Here is a 20,617-nt window from a genome sequence, read left to right as displayed (position 1 = left end):
AATCCAAGATGACACGTTCAATTTTGGCGTTTGACGAATAAGACGAACAAAAACCAACTTTCAATCTTATATTGGGTTGTATAACCTCACAATTTTTTTGTATTTTTATAAACTGCACTTTTACTCAGAGTGACTTTTTCATAAAATACTTACTTTTTGATCTATTCGTGAATAAAATATTTCAAAAAGCTGGTATATTAGTTGAAAAACTGACACTTTCACTCGCAAAACTGACACTTTCACTCGCAAATGAGTCGAAATTATAATGGAAAATACTCAAAATTAGTCAGCCTACCCATTTTCAGATTTATTTTCAGTGAAATGCCATTTCGAGAAAGGGTGGCAAATTAGGAGTAGAAGGTAAAAATAACCTACTAAAATCTGTTTTTTCGTTAACCAGCTGTCAAACTTCTACAAAAAAACTCTCAAAAGTCGAAACTTGTGCGAGCTAAGGACTAACGAGATCTTTATCTTTTAACGTGTGATTCCTAACACGGATTGGACGATAGGAAGTGAAAATCGATCGTCTGGCCTTGAGGTTTAGACCACCAATTCGCACAGCGGTCGATTGACTGAGTGGAACTGACCACCCACGTCAACCCACCTGGCTACTGTCCTAGAACCCGGATCCAAATCTTGTCATTAACAAAAAAAATGGAACAGTTCTAACAAAGTTTTTTTCATACTATTTGTAAAAACTCGAAATGTGACGTGTCATGGATTTTAATTGACAATCGACTAATTCCATTACGTACTTGAAATGCTATTTGAGGAATCGAACACAAATACGACAATAATACATTTCAACTTCATGTGGATGTGAAAAATATGTTTCAAAAATAACGTAAAGAAATAAATGAAACGTAACATTTACCATCACTACCAAATTTTTAATTTGATGTACGATTTATCTGTTTACTTATTGGCTGATACGTTATAATGTTATGTGCTAGTTGACAGTTACATTTTGCGTCATGGAAATTTTCATACTTTAACAGTCGACTCAACATTTCTTTTGTTTTGTTCAGAACTATAAAAGAATCAGATAAATATTGTTTTCCATGTTTTATATGCAATTAGCTAATTACTCAAACTGAGTGTTACAATTTAGTATGCAGGGGCGTATATTAATTTCAAGAAATTCCTAGATCTTTTATTTTCCTTTGGGTACATTGAAGATGAAAGTTGAAGTTTCACACTGCCACAAAAATGCAAATGATATTAATGGCAAATTCAATAGCAACTTATAATAAAAGGAGGCGGGTTGGCTGTCCTTGTTCATCTTTCACTGCCTGAACCACTGTCCATGCTGTTTTCGGCGACTGCACTGGCTTGGCATGTGGGGGTTGAGCAAACTGGCCATCGGATGCCTGCTTCCACGTATCCCCGCTGGATACGGGAATGACAGAATCACTTGTGGTTCTGTTATTCCCTAACTTAATGGCATCCCAACGATGGCCTAATCCTAAGGTGTGTATATCCGTACCGAGAGGATGAATGACACTGAGCCTATCAGCTGTCTCTACGGAACCTTCGAGATACCGGGCGCCCTCTCGTCGTAGTATCGCCTTGTCACGGTAATGCGGGGCTCTGCCGTGGTTGACCTTCTTTTCCTAGCTACTCGTGAGACTTTTATGGACAAAGTAAACTATAGAGGGGATGGATGTCGAGCTTACGACTCCAACTGACCTCCCTGTAAACTTAGATCAGGAGCGAGTCTACAGTGGAGATGGATGTCGAGTTTACGACTCCAACGGACCTCACTGTAAATTTAGTTCAGGAGCGAGTCTACAGAGGAGATGGATGTCGAGTTTACGACTCCAACTGACCTCCCTGTAAATTTAGTTCAAGGGCGAGAGCTGCGGCGTACGCAGAATCTGTCTCAGGTGGGGGAACTAACCCTCCATGAGAAGGTTAGCAAACGTTTGCGCTCAAGTAAGACTTCAACAAAACCAAACTAAAGCATCGTCGGGTGTAGCTGACGTGAAAAAACCCCCATATGGGAAGGTTGTCGTGGGTATCAAGGTGGGAATCTTGCAACTTGACTACCCGACAACCTCATTAACAGAGCATATACTTTGTGCCTGCTCCGCTGGAGACCGAATCAGGTCTTTAGAATTCGGCAGAGCCGAACTCAAACTAGTCGGCTTCGTTAAGAAGCTGGCTGAGTGAGAATAGGTGTGAGCTACAATAAATCCTTGCGGGATGCGGTGGAGGGTCGAATAGACCCACTCACTTTGGACCTAACCTAACCTATAGTGAAAAGAAAGAAAGGAACAGGTGTATTTTTTTAAATTTCAAAGATTCTCTTGATACCTCCTACTCAAATTTGGGTTGTTATCGAGCCAAAAAATCAGTGTTCGTTATATATTTGTGACTTTACAATTATTCATCTATAGATATGGGCATACAAATCAGACAGTATTTATTATCAATGAATGTTTCATCATGAGAAATCGAGCGAAAAATGAATTTTCATAAATCAAACAGTTCTGTATTCCTTCCTTCGAATGTTAATGTTATGATAAAACTTAATTTTAGTTTTAGCCATGATATTGGTCAATATCGTTTCTGTTTCTAGTAACGTTCTCTGAGAATTTCTCGGATATTCGGGAGCCAACTTTATTTTAGTTTTTATATTCACCAACGCGGTTTACTTCATCAGTAAAAGACTATGGGTAATTGTTAGCAGTACCCTTCACTTATATTATATAGTCAATATCATTTTTTTGAGGTGAAACAACGAATTTATTTGGTGTTATAAATCTGATATTCATTCAAACGAAATTTTCTTGAACATTTTTTCACGCAATATTCATAAAAAAACGAATACTAAATATTCAGGTTTTCACTGCCCTATACCTAGCGAGTTTCTGGAACTTGTTAAAATAAAAAATATCAATTTGAACATGAGCTATTTATTAGATACTAAAATTAATGTATTCAAATCAATCTTCTATCCAATCATCTATAAAATAATGTTTTTTGCTCGACACATTAAAAGCTCGTAACAATTCAAAATAACCGTTATCATAAAATCTAAAATTTATTGATAAGACACGACATTTCATTATATTGAAGTCCTCATAAAATAGTTCCCGTTAATAATACATATTCAAATTTCTGTTATTTTATGGTGGCAAATTTGACGCTTGATATATAGTTATCTCTTGGCAAAAAAGTGTTTGAATAACAGCAAGTGGGCCAATGAAGGCATCAATCACTATAAATAAATAATATATTTGATAAATCAAATGAACCAGATTTAAACTGAGCAGCTAAAATCCGGTCAAGTCTTTTATAACAGAGCACCATCATAGTATGCTTTGAAAAGTGTACTAATATTCCATCGTATTTGGGAAATGTCTTCAATATTCCCGTCTTTAATTGAGACACACATCGGGTTGTATAAGATTCATTATGATTTTATTGGTTCCATACGGGTGGATTCAATGTCCTACAGAAAGCAGTCCTGTGAGAAAAAATTTACAAAATTTCTCATCCACAATGAATTGAAAATATCAATTTAATTATATGAAAAGCAGCGACTAAAATTACAGTTCACCATCAGGAACAATGAATGTCAATTTCCCATCAGTCATATCTGTTCGTTACAAGCTTACTGAATCCATTTTTGAGTTGCAGAACAGGACGTTCATATCTTCTGACGTGTCTTGTTTTAGAACCATAATTTTTTTCATCAATTGACCAGGTTTATTTACTTACCATTAAAATCGTCCTCATACTGTACTCATATATATTCTGGCACTCACAAAAAATCCTCAATTTCTTACTTCATCTCTGGAAAAATCTGAAACAAGATGAAGTGCTATTAAATTATTAGTTGTTTTCATATAACTTGAAAATCTGACTATTGTTTTACAAATTTTTTATCCAGGATGATTTCTAGAATGCTATATCTTTCGTTATGAAATACTAGTTGTTGCCCGTGGCTTCGCCCGCGTAGAATTTGGTTTGTCACATTAAGTTTCGTGACAGACCTTTCTAAACAGATAGTTACAATATTTTTTTATCAACCCAAAACTTCAGGTTTCCAACTTTAAAACTGACGAAATTCAATACAATCTTTGAAACCTAATTTTTCCCCGTTGGGGGTGGACATTCCTGATTTCCTTTCCTGATGCTTATTTACGCTATACAAATAAACTATCTGGATATTTGAAGATCACAGTAGACGCAACGCGTAATGGCTTACTGCGTTGCGTCAAGTTAATCTTATCGTCCAAATTACTTAGTGTAAGAGAAAAAGTTTATCTATATTTAACACTTGAAACGACAATTATATCATTTTTCATAAGAATTTGACAGATATTCTAGAATATGCATTGTAAGAAAAGTGCCCAATTTGAATTTATTTTTGGCTCAGTATTTTGCATATTGTGGCTATCACATAAGAGGTGTAGATATATGCTATTGCGGACTTTTATTAAGAACTATTTAAGATAAACAATCTTACGGTACATTATCTATATGTTACTCCAACGGTATAGGCAGCGCATGCCAACATAGCTCATAGGAAGCTTTCTTTCTTTCTTAATACTTATCCGTTATATTATGGCCAAAACTACACGAAATCTTTGTGAATTTTAGTCTATATGTTATTCTGATGTATAAGCTGTAGGTATTTATGTAAAGTTTCATCTAAATCCGTTCAGTCGTTTAGGCGTGAAAGAGCCACAAACATACATACATACGTCCTCACAAACTTCCACATTTGTATTAGTAAGAAGAATAAGCAGTAAGAAGAATGAAATTAAAATCAAAACTAAACAATATCTTTTAGTTGTTACACATTACGGACCTATGAGATCATGTTGAAAATTATGTTTGAAGAACTTCAAGTTATCTAGTAAAAATCAACAAACTCCTAAATAAAAATTTGGTAATCGTAGTGTTATTTAGTAGTTTTATTATGTAGGATATCATACATGTTTGCACATAATTGTCTTCAAGCGTGATGTTGAATGATACTTATTCTTTGAACAATGTTGCATATAGTGGAGCGATTTTTATTTGTATAACCTATAGGCTATTGATTTTTTTATTAATTTACTCTGAAATTAGTTTAGTTTAGAGAACCATAGCACTGTCATTTAATCACATCTAACATATTTAAAAAATTCATTTATTTTTCAATTACCTTAGTGAATAATTCATAAATTTTAATTTATTTTAGGAGGAGTGAGTAGGATAATGCTTGATTATCAGCGATAGAGATTGTTGATAGAATACAAACCATTGCTAGATATACAAAAACGGTAAGTGGTTTTGACATTTATTCATGTTTGAACAGAGAGATAAAAATGAACATGCTGAAACGTTTGAATTGTTGCAATCAAAAATGAAATATTAATTAACGCTGGGTATTTCGCTTAAACGGTGAATCTTAGGGTTTTGCAGTGAAATATTTGATATACGAAATAGGTTTCTAATCCAAATATTGGCTAAGATTGTTACAGGCACAGATACTTTTTCCAGTGGGGATTTTTGTCAGTTTCGTCATGGAAAGACAGCTCACTGTCCACAAATCAGCGTTTTTTACGAATATTGGCGTTCTAAGAGACATGTACATAATTCACAATTCTAACGGTTAGCTTGAAAATCAGTTTTCATATTTAAATACGGTGTCCGTGTGTCTCCCAAGGTCTGAAATAGGTGGCAAATCTTAATTTTAATTGTTGCAAAGTAACCCAAGTCACGATAATATCGTAGTCATCATGATATGTGATAAATATTTTTACTTTTTTCCAGTATATGAAAAACCTGGTACCTACTCACTATTCTGAACTACCTTATCAACAGGCAAACAAACTTAGAACGGACGGAACTCAAACCTAATATTGTTAAGTTTGGTTTCCAGCTAGAAATTCACTACAGGCGTTGTTCCATGTATGTTTTTCACTTTTTTCTGGTATAGATGATGTCAAAATTACTAGCTTATCATTTTTTTCGTCATTTATACCGTCCGTAGGTCTTCTTCAAGCACTTTGAAAGTGCTTGAATGCCCTGCAAGCTGCAATCATTTGAAAATGTCTGGTTCAAATATTCTTCGAAGGTGACGAGAGATTCGATTCGACCTACTGTGCCTTTGTCTGTACGAGTAGATGAATAGTATTTTTGCCATGAGTCAGCTGGAATAGATAGCACGGTTCAATATGTCCTCCAACTAATGGTTTTAGTTATTTTCAGGCAAGCCGGCTATTGCAACACAGGTGCTTGCCAACTATTATGTTAGTTTAGGTCCAAAGTGAGTGGGTCAATTCGACCCTCCACCGCAACCCGCAAGGGTTTATTGTGACTCACACCTATTCACACTATACCAAATAAACCCAGCTTCTTAACGAAGCCGATTAATTTGTATGGTGAGTGGTCTTTCAGGTTAGATGGTAAGAGTACGGTTCTGTCGAGTTCTAAAAACCTGATTCGGTCCTCAGCGGGGCAGGCATAAAGTATTTGCTCTGCTGTTTCATCATTTTCCAAACAGAGGCCACACACTGTCCGAGTCTCTGCATACGATGATTCAAATGACAGTGACCTGTGAGAAGGCCTGTTAGACATCGTAGTCTGTAGTCCAACAACTGTTTGGTATCAAGCTTCGAAGGGTTAATAAACGCCTTGCAGTGAGCCAATCCTGAAAGATTCTACCAGAAGTTCATAAATATTCATGCCATCCAGATGTTCAATCTGTTTGGCAAAGCCTAAAGCTATGCCACTGAGAGGTTCTGGTCCGATGAAGCTGCTTGCAGCACCCTCCTTTGCAAGGGAATCAGCAGCGTCATTGCCTTTCAGGCCAGGTATGGCCAGAAATTCAGACCAGAGGTAATCTGTTGAGTCTTTTTAAGTATTTTTATTGACTTGTGTATGAGGTTGGATTCTTCCAATCTCTCCGCACACAATTCAATGGCGTAAATTTTTGCTTGAAATACAGTCTCATAGGTTCCTAGGCAACAACTATCTGCTCTTAATATTTCCTTATTCCGGAGAATCCAGTAGTGTCTACTCGGGAACAGTACTTTATGAGGCAGTTCGTAGTTGACAGTTGGAGGCATACAGTCAGAGGTCATTTCCAGAATGCTGTGACTTCCAGTGTCTGCATTGAATTCATTTATGCAATTAGCAATGCGCACAAGTCTACATGCAGTCCATCTAGCCTCTCTCTCCAGAAAAATGTGGAGAGGAGGTAGATATAGAAGGATCTTGGCCGCTTACGGTGTAGTACTGTTGCTAACTAATAGCACTTATGTGGAAAATCAAGTATGCGAGTATTTTTTATTTGTAAACTGGGATTTTTCTGACACATATATTTTTTACGTCACCTATTTTTGAGACTATCAGATTTGCAGTACTTCAACTATGATTCGAAATCTATGAAAGAACAAATAATATAACAAAATTTGTAGGGTTTTTCCTACAACTATTCAGTTAAGAAACATTTAATTTCTTTATCGATTTTTATTTTATAAATTATTTTTAAATAACTCTATTATCGAGCAGTCGTACAAAATATCCATCTGCTTGGGTTTTTTATGTTGATTATTTTTCTTTTTATTTCTACTCTGTTTGTATTTTTTCATGGCAAATCACTAAAATACTCTATTCTCTCCAACTCAACGGTTATTGCCAAAAAAAATATGGAGATTTAGAACGAAACCACTTGGGATGTTCCGTGTAGGTAGCCATTGTTTACACTTTGATGGATTAAGATAAGGGCCCAAGTGGTTGACCCTTCTCGAATATATTTATGACCCCGACCAGATTGTCAGTGACGATTACTTCGAAAGTGACATTTTTTTAGCAGAGGCATTCATCGATTCTGTTCAGGGATTTCGGTCGAGAATTATTCATTCGGTTCTGACATTTCGGCCGGAAACTAATCCCAATTATCCCAATTCTAATTCTCCTCGCCACGAGGTTTGTTTGTCATTTTGTTGGTGTTATTAATAAATTTTATTATTTGTAAAAGCTGTGTTCGTCTACTTAATAATTCACCTATTACCTGTCCCGACAAATTTAATCAATATATTAGCTATTCATTTTAATTTTATTTGTTCTTTCATAGATTTCGAATCATAGTGGAATCATATTTGACAATGGAAGTCCGAACTAATGAAATTCATCATGAAACATTGTCAACCACTTTCAAACTAACTTTTATTTACCCTCCAAATTTGGAGGATTGGTTCTTGGCCCTTGACTTCTTGATTTATTTTGTCAATTTCAAAATAATTCTGAAATATTTCGTGAGATTTCCATGTTAATATTTGCATTACTTTCTTTCTGAATACACACTCAAGCTTGGCATCCATTTCATTCCGTGGAATTAATCGGGACTGCATATTTTTTATTTCAGAAAAAATCAACCTTGATCACTGTGGGATATACAATCACTGCATCAAAAGCAATCACTGTATTCAAAAAAAGGATGTTAATATGTACAACAACAACGCCAAATCTCAATACTTTGCTTAAAAATACAATGTTGTCGCGGTGGTAGTGCACCAGACTCACGATCGGAAGGCCGTGGGGGTTTGATCCCCGCCTCGACCAGATATTTTTCTCGAGAGAGTTTATCCGGTTGAAACTGGGATGATTCTGCAACCGTGTTAGGAATAACACGTTAAAAGGTAAGACCTCGTAAGTCCTTAGTTCGCACAAGTTTCTCAACTTCTCAGAGTTGTCGTACGTATGGGGGCGACAGCGTATTAACGAAATAACAGATTTTGCCAAGTTTGAAAGAGTTTTTAAAGAGTTCTGAGTCGTTTCAATTAAATCATGCTCACTCCATTTCAGCAGGGTGTGATGAAGAATTATTGCATGAGGTAGTTTTTTCAAATATTCAATCGACTTTATTAATCTTTCCTGCACTTATTATCCATTGAATGGATAACAAAAGCATTAGTGTAGACTATGAAGCAACAACAATTTGAAAGTGGGAATAAATTAAAATTTTATGATCTTCGAATGCGATACAAAGTACTGATTATATTTTTAAACGGTTAACCTTGAAACAAAAATAATTATGGCTCGACTAGAGAAGACATAACTTCAAATGTATTAGTGTAGGTCAAATACCTAGTTTTATGATAGGCGATAATCTAAGTGATAATGTGTTCATAATACATAGTAAAAGATATGTCTATTGAGCCAGAGAATAAAAAACAATACAAAAATAATGTCTTTACCTCCAATCAAAACTTTTGTGAATGTGTGAAAAAAGTTGAGAAAATTAATTCAACTATAGTTAAAGAAACCGACGATATTAAATCGACTGTAAGATCAAAGCATTATAGTTATACTTCAAGTACACTAGTGAAAAACAACATATCGTTTACACATTACTAACTGTTTTGCCTTTGAAGAAATAAATTCGTAGTCAACTTTTCTTCACGTTTGATTATGGCAGAAAATAGTCATTCCACAAATAACTACCACCACTATGTTGGCTTTTCTTCGGAGAAGTACTTTTCTAATTCTATACGTAACAAATAACTTCACTAAAGATTCAGGATTCAATGAGGTATTACCTTTTCCAGGATCGAACTGAAAAGTAGCTTATGAAACAATCGCTGATGTGATATCGAAAATAAATTGGAAAGACAATGAATAACACTGAATCAAGAACATTAATCGCAAAGGGAATTTCATTCTTACTTGATTTGAGATTTTTTTTATGAAAAATTGCACCCTCTCAAGTGAGTCGAAAACATTTTCAGAATACTCTTATCAAAATATGACAGAAAATCGAGTTTTTTTCAAAGTTTTGTACGGTTTTTTTCACTTTCATTGAAATTTTTTCAACAAAACGTCAGGTGAAAGCTTCAGAAGATTTTGCTGCCCTTCATATTTATAATATTTGAAAATAGTACCGTTTACTGTAAAAGTTTCCCAGAATCCACACTTTACTTCAAGAAAGCAATGTGTAAGGATTTTTTTTATACATTTCATTTGGTAGTGTTTTCTAAACATCTGAAGATGGTTTATTGAAAAAAATAGAGAACTACGCAGTGTTTTCACTTCACCCGGTGAATTCATCCTCCTATTTAATGATTTTTACCAACTTCCCTTCGATGAAACTTCGATAAAATATCCATTATTCATAATTGAATGTATTGAAAGCATTTGATCGGCATGACTAAACACAGCAAACTCACTGTTTGCCAGAATAAACACATTCAATAGATTTTCTGATTTATCGTAGATAGCCATGGAATGACAATGAGCGAGTGAATAGGTACATACTCGTTATCACCACTTACTGTGACGCAAGTTGGATTAAGTAGACATCTATTCATTTTTGAAGACCATTATTTATAATGATCGGAGAGTGTAGATAATATTCGAAATCAAATACTTCTGAATAAAACTAAGTCCATGTTGAATAACAATCTGTAAATCATTCCGTGACAAGCAGAGAAGGTAATTTTTATTGATTTACGATCTGGAATCATTAAATTTAATTCCTGTTTGAGGATGTAGTAAACAACTCGACAGATGTTGAACTTCATTCGAAGAATGAAGATTTTGTATAGATGTATAGATTATGCGAAAATGTCGAACCTTTACATGCGAACATGCCAACTTTCTACAATTTATTTTGTAGAAACACTTGAAAATAAATACATTTTTGGTGATATATTAAGGAAAATAAAAAATGTTCATTGTAATAGTTATATTTACAATTGCATGAGGGGAATAAAATAGAGGTTTTTGTGCAACATTCTTGTAATATTTACACAATCTCATTGTGAATTAACAAATAACTACCGATTTTGGGTTTTAAAAGCAGTGGTTTGCAGCTATTCTGGTCTGATGTTTCATTTGCAACTGCGGCTAATTTTTCGATCATAATTTCTAAGGTCTAAGTGATATCACTTGCTGCGACTCGTGCTGCACACTAATATTTTTGATTATCTAGAATGCTTCAATATCTTGAGTTATCATCAATATGGTTTATTTCAAGCAATCGAGAAACACGGAGTAACTCGGGCTATTATGATTTATTTACAAGTCCTATGACATAAGACATAAGGGTTTATTAATGAAATTTCGTTCTCATGGTTTACCAAATCGTTTCTGGAGACCGATCCTTACTTACTTATATTATACATAGTACAAAATTTCGCGAGGTGTAGAATCACTCAATTACTGAAATAGCAAAGGCAGTTTCATAAAAACTTTGAAAACTATTTCTAACTGAAAAGTTATACAGACTTCAGCAACTTGTTATGCTTCATAAAGATAAAAATTAGACACTTAAAGTGTTATTTGTAAGAACAATTGTGAAACTAAGGTTGACCATCTCTGAACTTTTCTATATTTTCTTTACTATTCGTTTTCAACAAATGACTAGTAACGTAACCACGACCATGTTACGTTATGGCTAGTGGAGACAGTACTGTTGCATACTATTCGTAACCCATTTGTCATGTGTAACTGTTACTACCCGAATATTCATTTGTTGGTTTTCAGCCGTCGCGTCGCATCAATTACGTGATCCACGGCGACAAGTTGGGACGACTAAATAGGTATTGCCTAGCTTTACCTGTTGCAAGTGGCATTTTAACGTAACCTCCTTTAATTACGTTACGGAAGAATTGACACAAAACTCAAATGCGTCCTGATGCGAACCGTGTCGTCTCGCAACAAACTGAACATGTTCGGTATTACGTTATGAGAGATCACCTTGTAATGATATGCTACTTGCTTTGAGAATTCTTTCATTTGAGAACGTCGTCTTTGGGCCTCTCTATAATTTCTAGGCATAAAATTCCAGATTATTTGGTGAACGCCTATTATATGTTAGAAAGGTGCTTTGAAGTGCCTTGAATTTTGAAAGCCTTCTGGCTGGACGATATAATTTCTCTTGTTCAATACCATGTTCGACATTAACTTAAAATCGTGATGTCTCATCCTGAAGGTATGATGCCAAAATGTTCTTCCTGGGTTGTTTAAGGCATAATTCAACTTTAAGGCCTATTGAAAGCAAGCATTCATTATCAGGTAGGATAATCTCAAAATGCTGCCCTGACCGTACAATTATGATGCCGAATTTGAATTCAGTACATCAAAAACTTCCGATTACGTAGATATCTTAGCTTTATGCATTTGATTTATTCGATAACGATTCTCTTTTTTTTAAGACAAAACACAAGCAGTGTTTGCGGTGCCTATGCGAAAGTAGCGATTCACATTGGATTAGAATCGCTGGAGATAAAAGCCATTTGCAAAAACGTTCTTAGGAAGTTTATTCCACATAAACGCCGTTCTCCAAAAGAAAGAGTTCTCATACAGTGAATGTACTGAGGTGTACTGAGTTGAACCTCAAAACGATGAGCAGCCACAGTCCGTCGCGTATTTCTGAAATGCACCGCTCTTGGTGGAATTAAATGTGCCAAGACACTTGAACACTTCCCAAATCTCCAACCTTTCTTCGATGTTCCAGACTATCAAGGTTGCTGGATGGAATCCACCAGCTTCAGGGTATGTTTGGGGGCGGAGCTCCATACATCAGAACAATACTCCAAAGAAGGTCTGATTTGAGCTTTATAAAGCAACGAAAGTTGCTGAGGTGTGTACAGTTTTCTGATTCGGAACAGTGTTCCAAGTTTATGAGAAGCAGCCTTCGTAATTCCTGCGAACCGATTGGGCCAAGACATATTGGTGTCCATTTCAATCCCCAACAAACTTATCTTTACCAATATTATTTTCTTATTAACGTCTTCAAACTTTCAGCTAAGTGAAAAGTGAAAACTGCGATTGGGTGTAACTAGACCTGATATGTGCAATGTTTGAGAACGTCCTTAGCTGTTTAACCATTATCGGTCGAGTGTGATAGCAGTGAATAAATAAAAGGTTTGGCGTAATAAATTCTCGGTGCTCCTACCTAACTGGTTTTCAAAGACAAATTCACCTAATGATATTTATTAATGATCTACAGCCTACTTCGTAAATTCATTGATTATTCATGGGTATCCATGCAGCCATCCGCACGGAATATAAAATATGCATGTTCTTTTTATGTCGATGGAAGTCATTACTTTGAAGTTGCAGGTTATAAAACGAGAGGTACATAAATGGAATAGCAACGGGTTTGTTGTTACTATTATTATAGGTACTTTCTATTTTTACCTATTTTCCCTGCACTTGCCGAGTTAAGAATAAGAGCCATACGTAAAAAATTTACATAACAATATCATTTGCGTGTGTAAAAAGACGAGAGGGATGAAGGTAGATTGCAAAAATTATTTATTTTTCTGTTGATTTCATGAAACATCTGCATTCTATCCAGTTTAGACTTACTTTTTTAAGAAAAAAAGTGTAACGGTGACTGAACCATCAAGAGTTTATTAAACAGGGTTCGGAGATGATCTGTAGAATAAGAATGTATATCAGCTCAAAAATAATGCATATCCACCGTAATAACTGTTATCAGAGAATGTTTTTCTTTCTATTAATAACAATGTAGGCCCTTCGTTGTCATTATAACTGTAGAAATATACTGGCGATAAAAGTGATTATGTGTGATTGGTCAAATGACCTTCAATCTATTAAGATTGGTCAAATGATCTTCAATCTTTCAGGTTTTTAGTACCATTTTTGGGGCTTCTTAATTCTTTCAACGTGCATGACCAATAAGTAGTGATAGACGAGTATTCTTATCATAAAGACACACTCTCTGGCAATGGCTATCCCATTTCCTTTATTAATAATGGAGCGTACATTATTCTGTATCTGCTGAATCTCTTCAGAAGATAATAGAAGATGTATAATCTTTAAGTTCTTTATCTAGAGTGCCGAATGGTTCACTGAAGATGGTACAAGAAAAGACATGAAAATACTCTTTTATGTAGCGTTCCATCCAATAAACTTGGACAGAAAGCAAGAAACATTGAAATTTGTGTGTGGTCGCGACCTTCATCATTTAGTACGAGGTGAGAGGTACAGCTTCTACAGAAAATGCTCACTAATGACCTCTAATTTTTGATGAATGTCCGCCAGATAGTGTACAAGAAAAATATGAGAAGCTCCAGCGAGTTTGCACAGCTATGTCAGATCTATCTGAAGAAATCTTTTAGGAGAAAGAGACCGAAAGAGGCAGGAGTGGCAGCAACTATAAGTGCACCCTCCTCCTCCCCCACTCCACCTCCAACAGCAAGGGCACTTCCTGCGGCGGGCGCCAAGAGCTCCGCCTTGAATAAAGGCAAGGAACCGGCTACCCCTGCAGAAAATCTCCCTCACTTGTGCACCACGGAGGGAACCCCAAGAAGGTTGAAGAAGCCACGTAACGACAGTAATGTCGTTGCACCTTCCAAAAACCTTCGCGGAGGCCACCGTGAGACACCTCAAGGTTGCCAAAGAGAGTGTGTGTTGGGCGAGTGGCATACACCTGCCAATATAAATGAGAAGTCTCCTAGTGACCTTCCTGGAAAGGCGCCGCAAATGCGCTTACGTCTTGGCCTTTGTATTACATCACGAGGTGATCTGCTATGTCCAGCCTCATTCCAAGCGGTAGATTGGGGTGGACATTTCTGTTCATCCCCAGCCACCGCCTTAGATTGAGGTGAGGTGATTGGTTTTTGTTGTTACTGCTTTCGTGTTTGTTTCATTCACGTGTGTTCCCACGAGTAGCAAGGGAAGAGTTGGTCACCTCTGATAGAGCCACGCATTACCAGAGGTAGGCTGATTACAATGAGGTTTCGCCCAGTTCCCAAATGGGATCGTTCGTAACCGCATATCACCCTGCGGTCATTCAGCTGTCCTGGCAGTATATCCACATTTATACGAAATGAAAAAAATATTATTGTTTGTTTTCTGCAACTTTCTAAAGCAGGCGGAGAGATGGTTATTTCAAAAAATTAAAAATCAATATTCGTTGACTATTGCATAAGGGTATTTATATTCACAGAATAATACTTTATTCGCTAATTCAGAAAAAATGAAGATTTTTGAAGGGTTAACTTTAAAAAACAATCGACCCCTAACAAAAAATCAGCAAATCATAACTTTTGCCAACAACCCAGATACTTCACAAATTCATATGCATGACCATGAAGACCACAGAAAAGAGGTGGAGGTGTATTGATTTATCGAATTATATTTCGTGCGGGTATTCGCGGCGAAAATTTAATATCCGTGCTAAAATTAAATTACTCATTGGAGAAGAAGACTGCTTTGAGATGACGCCAAACAGGTATTAAATAGCATCAAAGGTCATTCGAGAATATTTAATTGAGCATTAAAGCAGGCGAGAATCGTTAAATCCAGTATTAAAAATTCAAAATTCTCGTTCATGTATGTGTCAACAATGACATCACACGGATTCCGTAGACTGCGAAAACCTACTTTCATTTCACCTGTTTTTTTAATTCAATTCTTGATATGGAATCGAGTTACGGGGTGGAGTGAAAAACAGAATTCAATCCTGGAATTAATAAATGGAAATAGGTACTTTAGAATTCAGGGTAGTATTTCTTTGATTTAGTTGTCTTGTTTCTGTGTGTTTCTCTGTTAAAGTAGATTACGACAAACGTATTAAATAATTTACCTGCGAAGACTTTTCAGTGTAATATTGATTTTATTAGTTTATTATGGCCCAGTGATCTCAAATATGTCAATATGATTACAATTACACAAAAAAATACGAGAAAAATCATTTCAGTTTATTAGGATAATCTGTCCTAGCCATTCACAAGTTTGGTGTCTAAAAATGTGCAAGCCCGCACATCAGTCAAGCCCGTAGATGATGCGGGATCATTGGTTGAGTCGAAGAATACGATTAAACAGACACTTGAGGAAACTATTTTCTAATGAAACATGTGTTGCAATTTTCGTGAAACCCTTACAATGAAAAAATCATACAGTAAACTGTATCAATTAGTGTTAATATTGCTACAGGATTTTATGAATCTCGATCGCATAATATAATAAAAACTGAAGAAATAAAAAATTTCCCTTGATTCGATTTCAAATTATATTTTCAGATAGTATTAGAGAATTCAGAATTCCAAATGATTTTGTTGACTATATACCTTGACTTTTTCAATATTGTTAACATTCTATATGTTTATCAGCATAAGTGCAAGAGAATTGGTAGAAGCATTAACTAATGCACAGTTTGATATTTTTACTTATTCGATTATGTATCGCAACCTTGAGATCTACATTATTTTTAGTTTAGTTTAGATATCACGAGCCAATATAAATATTCCGTAAAATCGTTTGCCTAGACTTGTTATAGCCTATGATAATGAATTGTCACGTTACCTCGGCCATTGTACAAAGGTATACTTACTTCAAGTTGAATTGCAATAAAACTGGAAAAAATAACTAACTTTGAACACTAAATAAGCAATCTGAACAAGAAACATAATTTTGATTTTATAATGTACTTTGTATCTCAAAAATCCATTTATCATCTATGAAACAAATGTGATATTGGTTATTTGACACTATCTAATACCTTAGCTGCTTGAAGTAATGTATCAGATTGTCATAATCAGTGAAAGATAAAAGCTTAAGCTGAGATTCATCACGTAAATCTGTAATATAGTCATCAATTTTTACCAGATTTCAATTACTCCTCGAAATAATTTACTCGTTCATGATGATTCAATGGTAATTTAATTTTTGTATAGTTCCCAATATTCTTTTACTTTATATTATTTCCGAATCAACAACAAAGTTGATTATTTATAATTCATGTGACATACAAATAGTAAAATCACCACGAAGTGACAACTGACAAGCAAGGCCACCACGAAGTTAAATCTTACGATATGAACCTTGTTGTTTTTGCTGTTTTTGAAACGTTTAGATTTTTTCTAAATCCCATAGAAAATTTCATATTTTGTTTTTATTCACTGTGTCCCACTCAATTACCCGTTGTCTTAAATTGTATCTCAGATTCAACAGTCATTGGAGGTAAGTGGCCTTAGCCATTGAGGGCTTTTAACCATGTACCCAGATTTATTCAATCGACGAATTGTTTCATCCACGTGGTCTGCTGCTTATTCTGATTATCCAGGATAGGTCTCAGTTAATACCTTTTGTGTTACATTCATACTTCGAATGCGGTGATTTTCTATTCATTAAGTAATAGTGTCTCCACCTTAGCTAACTGAATAATCTGTACAAATATACTTCAACTGAAGAAATTGAATATAATAAACTTTCTATGTCTTTGCCACTTTTATTTGAAACTAACGTTACTGAAGTTTCGTCCTATAAGGACATTTTCAAACTTATACATCAAAATATGTAATGTATATACAATAAAAGTTTGAAAATGTCCTTATATAGGACGAAACTGCAGTAACGTTAGTTACAAATAAAAGTGGTAAACAACATAGAAAGTTTCAATTCTCTTTTCTTCGAAAATATTTCCTGATACCACGTAGAAACGGCTTAATCCATCAATTTAATAATGAATTATTACAAATGTGGACTATATAATGGCGACCTGTTGTTCAAATTTTCATATGTTGAGTTAAAATGTAGTGTTTACTACAATTTCATTCGATTCGAATAAGAAAAATGGAAAAATTCACTATAGTCCAAATAGTGCCCGCTGACCTTGCAAGAGTTCTAGTGATTTGCTACCATACAGTGAGTCCCAAAACAACTGTCTACTACAATGTTAGGCGTTGACGGTTTAAAAAAAATCACAAGTTCATCTCTAACGTCATGTCATAATTCAAATATTATACAATACATAATACTGCTCATATAGAGGGCAAAAAAATTAGCCGGTTTGAATATCTACAGATTGGAAATATTATCAGCATCACTATCCATTAGACAGTTTTTGATTGCATTATGGACGATATGTGATGAAAAGGATATTTCTAGAAATACCAACAAAGTTGGTCATATTGATAGAGCTCTTGATATGGGTGGATGCACACAACATATTCAACTAAAACTTGTCGTAGGAACACAGTTGACCAGTGACAATGTCTCAACTTACACATCTTTGGACTTTCGAAAGCAAAATAAAATATCGTATTGTATGTCAGGAGGAAAATTATATGGTTTTTTGATTCCTTGAGGTTTACTCAATTAGGTTTCAGTTTAGATACCGGATAGGAAAAAAATTAATTTTCGAAAATACTCCAAAAAATATTTAAAGATGTAAAATTTCTCCTTACCTGGATACGATATAGAAGTGATTTGTTCAAAACCGGTAATGCAACAAAAATATTTGTAACGAGTTATTTCAAAATCATCAAAATTGATTGACAGACTTCAAAAAAAGTATGTGAATATAGCTAATTCTTCTTAAGTAACCGGCTTAACAAATATATCCATCAAATATTCATAGTATAAGATTAATTTCAGAAGCAATCCAGAAAGTATTTCATTGGACATTTCACTAAGTACTTAGATATTGAAAAAAGAACATGAAAGTACTTTGGTAATGATGCTATTTAGGATTGAATATATATACTATTTGAAGATAATTATACTTCACTTTCCAGCAATGTGGTACACAAAGTTCATCAACTGGTATGACATTTTTAAGTGAAATAGTATTCTTGGTTCTTTTCTAATCTATGAAAATCCGAAAACCACCATTATATAGTATAATTCTCGATTGCCGAAATAATTTGTAAGCCCCTCTTGGTGGTTTATTTTATGATGGAATAGTTACTGTATTTGGATGTTATTTAATGGTTTGTATGGTTGGTATGGTTTCCTAAAAAAATATAATTACTGCATTGCCCTTAACCAACTTAGAAAATTAAATTCTATGAAATAATTAACCGACAAATGAATCATCGCAGTTTTTATGCATCGATTTCTCCATTAATAATTTCACCAATTGAAAGTTTAATTTTTAGTACAGAATATGTTTTGTTGGTTTATTTGCAATGGAGTAAAATTGAAAGTTTCTAGGGAAATACTTTATAAAAAATTATTTATATAAAAAAATGTTGCTTCATTTTAATATTTATCTGTTTCCCTAAATAAATTGCTTTGAAATGCAAACTGTTAACTCTATGTCGTTCCAGCAATTTTCTACGCCAATGCCTCTGCCTTTTTGATTATAGGCGCTGACATTACCGGAGGCAACGGACTGTAAAATGTAGGTATGGGCCGTTAATTGGCCTACCATGCTAAGATATCAATTACTTACAAACGTGATAGCATTCAAGTACCAAAGAAGCATTCACATGTTTTCAATTGATGTTGAAGAATGAAGTAAAACTGCCGACGGATGTTTAGCGACTACTAAAAAACTAACTCTCCGGCATATTGAAGGTTAGCAAAACTCCTTATTACATATCCCGAATTTGATTTTTTTTAAATGGTGATTTTTTTGAAATGAAAAAATATGCAAAAGAATTGTTGAAACTACTCTTTTTCTTCAAACTTTTTTCTTTCTTGTACTATCTGAACTTTACTGACCAATAATTTTTTAAAGAAGTAGACGAAAGATTGACAAAGTCTCTTCGTTTTTATAAAAAAATGAGGTAGGTATTAATAATGTACGACGCGTAATTAAAATAAAGGTATTCAACTTACCATTATTTGGGAAACTAATCTGAGCTGATAGGAACACAGTTGAAGTGATAGAAAACACAAAAATCAAATGGACACGGCCAAGAACACAAAAATAGAGTTAGTCACAAAAAAAAAGGCAAAACTTGACTTCGACTTAGCTTAGGCGCGACGTAAACGAGCTTCTGCGATGGACTGAAATTTTCGGAGTCGAAAGCGCTCACAAAGTGCATCAGGAGTCGGCGCAGCACAAGTCCTCGGAGGGGTGGGGGGGTCGAAAATGACGGGCAACGTCCAGCGATAAGCGCTTTTTAAAATTCGAAGTAAAATCAGTTTTGTTGTTGACCGTTATGGCGTTGACCTTAGGGACCCCTGTCTTAGTTAATTCGAATGTTGAGACAAAATTTCCATACATTAGCTGATATTTCGTTTGGTCGAGCTGTAAATAGTGATAGCGGGTTCAAAAGTCGGTGGAAGTTTGATGAAATATTAAGAAATAACTTGTTATCTGGCTGAAATGAGGTAAACAGATCGGTACTGACGGCCTCAGTTCAAATTAATTACCCATTTTGATGACATTCTCATTAGGTTAGCTTTCTTTTCTAATATATTCACATATCGCTGTGGAACGAGGACGAATCATTTGAATTTTCTACATTCACAATTTTCAGATGTGTTCATTTATTATACATATTATTTCAAACCAAATTTTCTACTTTTATTGACATAAAAGTTCTTAAGTACTGGAAGTTTTATGACGTAAAAAACCTAGCTGAAACTATGAGTGGGGTTAATTAAATAAACGCATTTTATGTACTTTATAAGTTTTCGTTAATCTGAACATGGAAATGCTAAAAACATTTTTTTGATATCATCCAATGATACCATGAAATAGAAAATTTTACTACAATCCAATGGATTTTCGAGTGCACTAAGTTCAATCGGTTTGACTTGATTAATTAATTCATTATGCACACCCATACAATTTTTGATTATATTAAATTATAGACTTAGGCAATGAATTGAATGAAAATAATGACAGGGCATGTAATTAGTTAAGCTTGGTGTACGAGGAATATTTCCAGTGATGTAACGA

The 20,617-nt window shown here is 34.8% G+C and overlaps 1 protein-coding gene and 1 long non-coding RNA gene across 2 annotated transcripts in view; one reads left to right on the top strand and one right to left on the bottom strand.

The window, feature by feature from the left end:
* Positions 1–5,279, top strand: part of LOC141481574 (uncharacterized) — a 40,189-nt gene extending 34,910 nt beyond the window's left edge. The window contains exon 2 of the long non-coding RNA XR_012465044.1: positions 5,198–5,279. This is a non-coding gene — a long non-coding RNA (uncharacterized lncRNA). The remainder of the gene's footprint in view (positions 1–5,197) is intronic.
* The window catches only part of LOC141481573 (uncharacterized), a 196,040-nt gene extending 176,310 nt beyond the window's left edge, over positions 1–19,730 (bottom strand). Inside the window, exons 1-2 of the mRNA XM_074173294.1 lie at positions 19,546–19,730; positions 3,727–3,811 (exon numbers count right to left, since the gene is read on the bottom strand). Coding sequence (XP_074029395.1) covers positions 3,727–3,744 — 18 coding nt within the window. The 5' untranslated portion in view covers positions 3,745–3,811; positions 19,546–19,730. The remainder of the gene's footprint in view (positions 1–3,726; positions 3,812–19,545) is intronic.
* Between the last annotated feature and the right edge of the window lie 887 nt (positions 19,731–20,617).

This window comes from Leptinotarsa decemlineata, unplaced genomic scaffold (assembly GCF_025532065.1).
Source record: "Leptinotarsa decemlineata unplaced genomic scaffold, Ldec_3_MD MMD2_tig00000218_RagTag_RagTag, whole genome shotgun sequence".
Lineage (NCBI taxonomy): Eukaryota > Metazoa > Arthropoda > Insecta > Coleoptera > Chrysomelidae > Leptinotarsa > Leptinotarsa decemlineata.
Note: the sequence above shows the minus strand (reverse complement) of the source record. Positions and strands in the feature narration are given on the sequence as shown.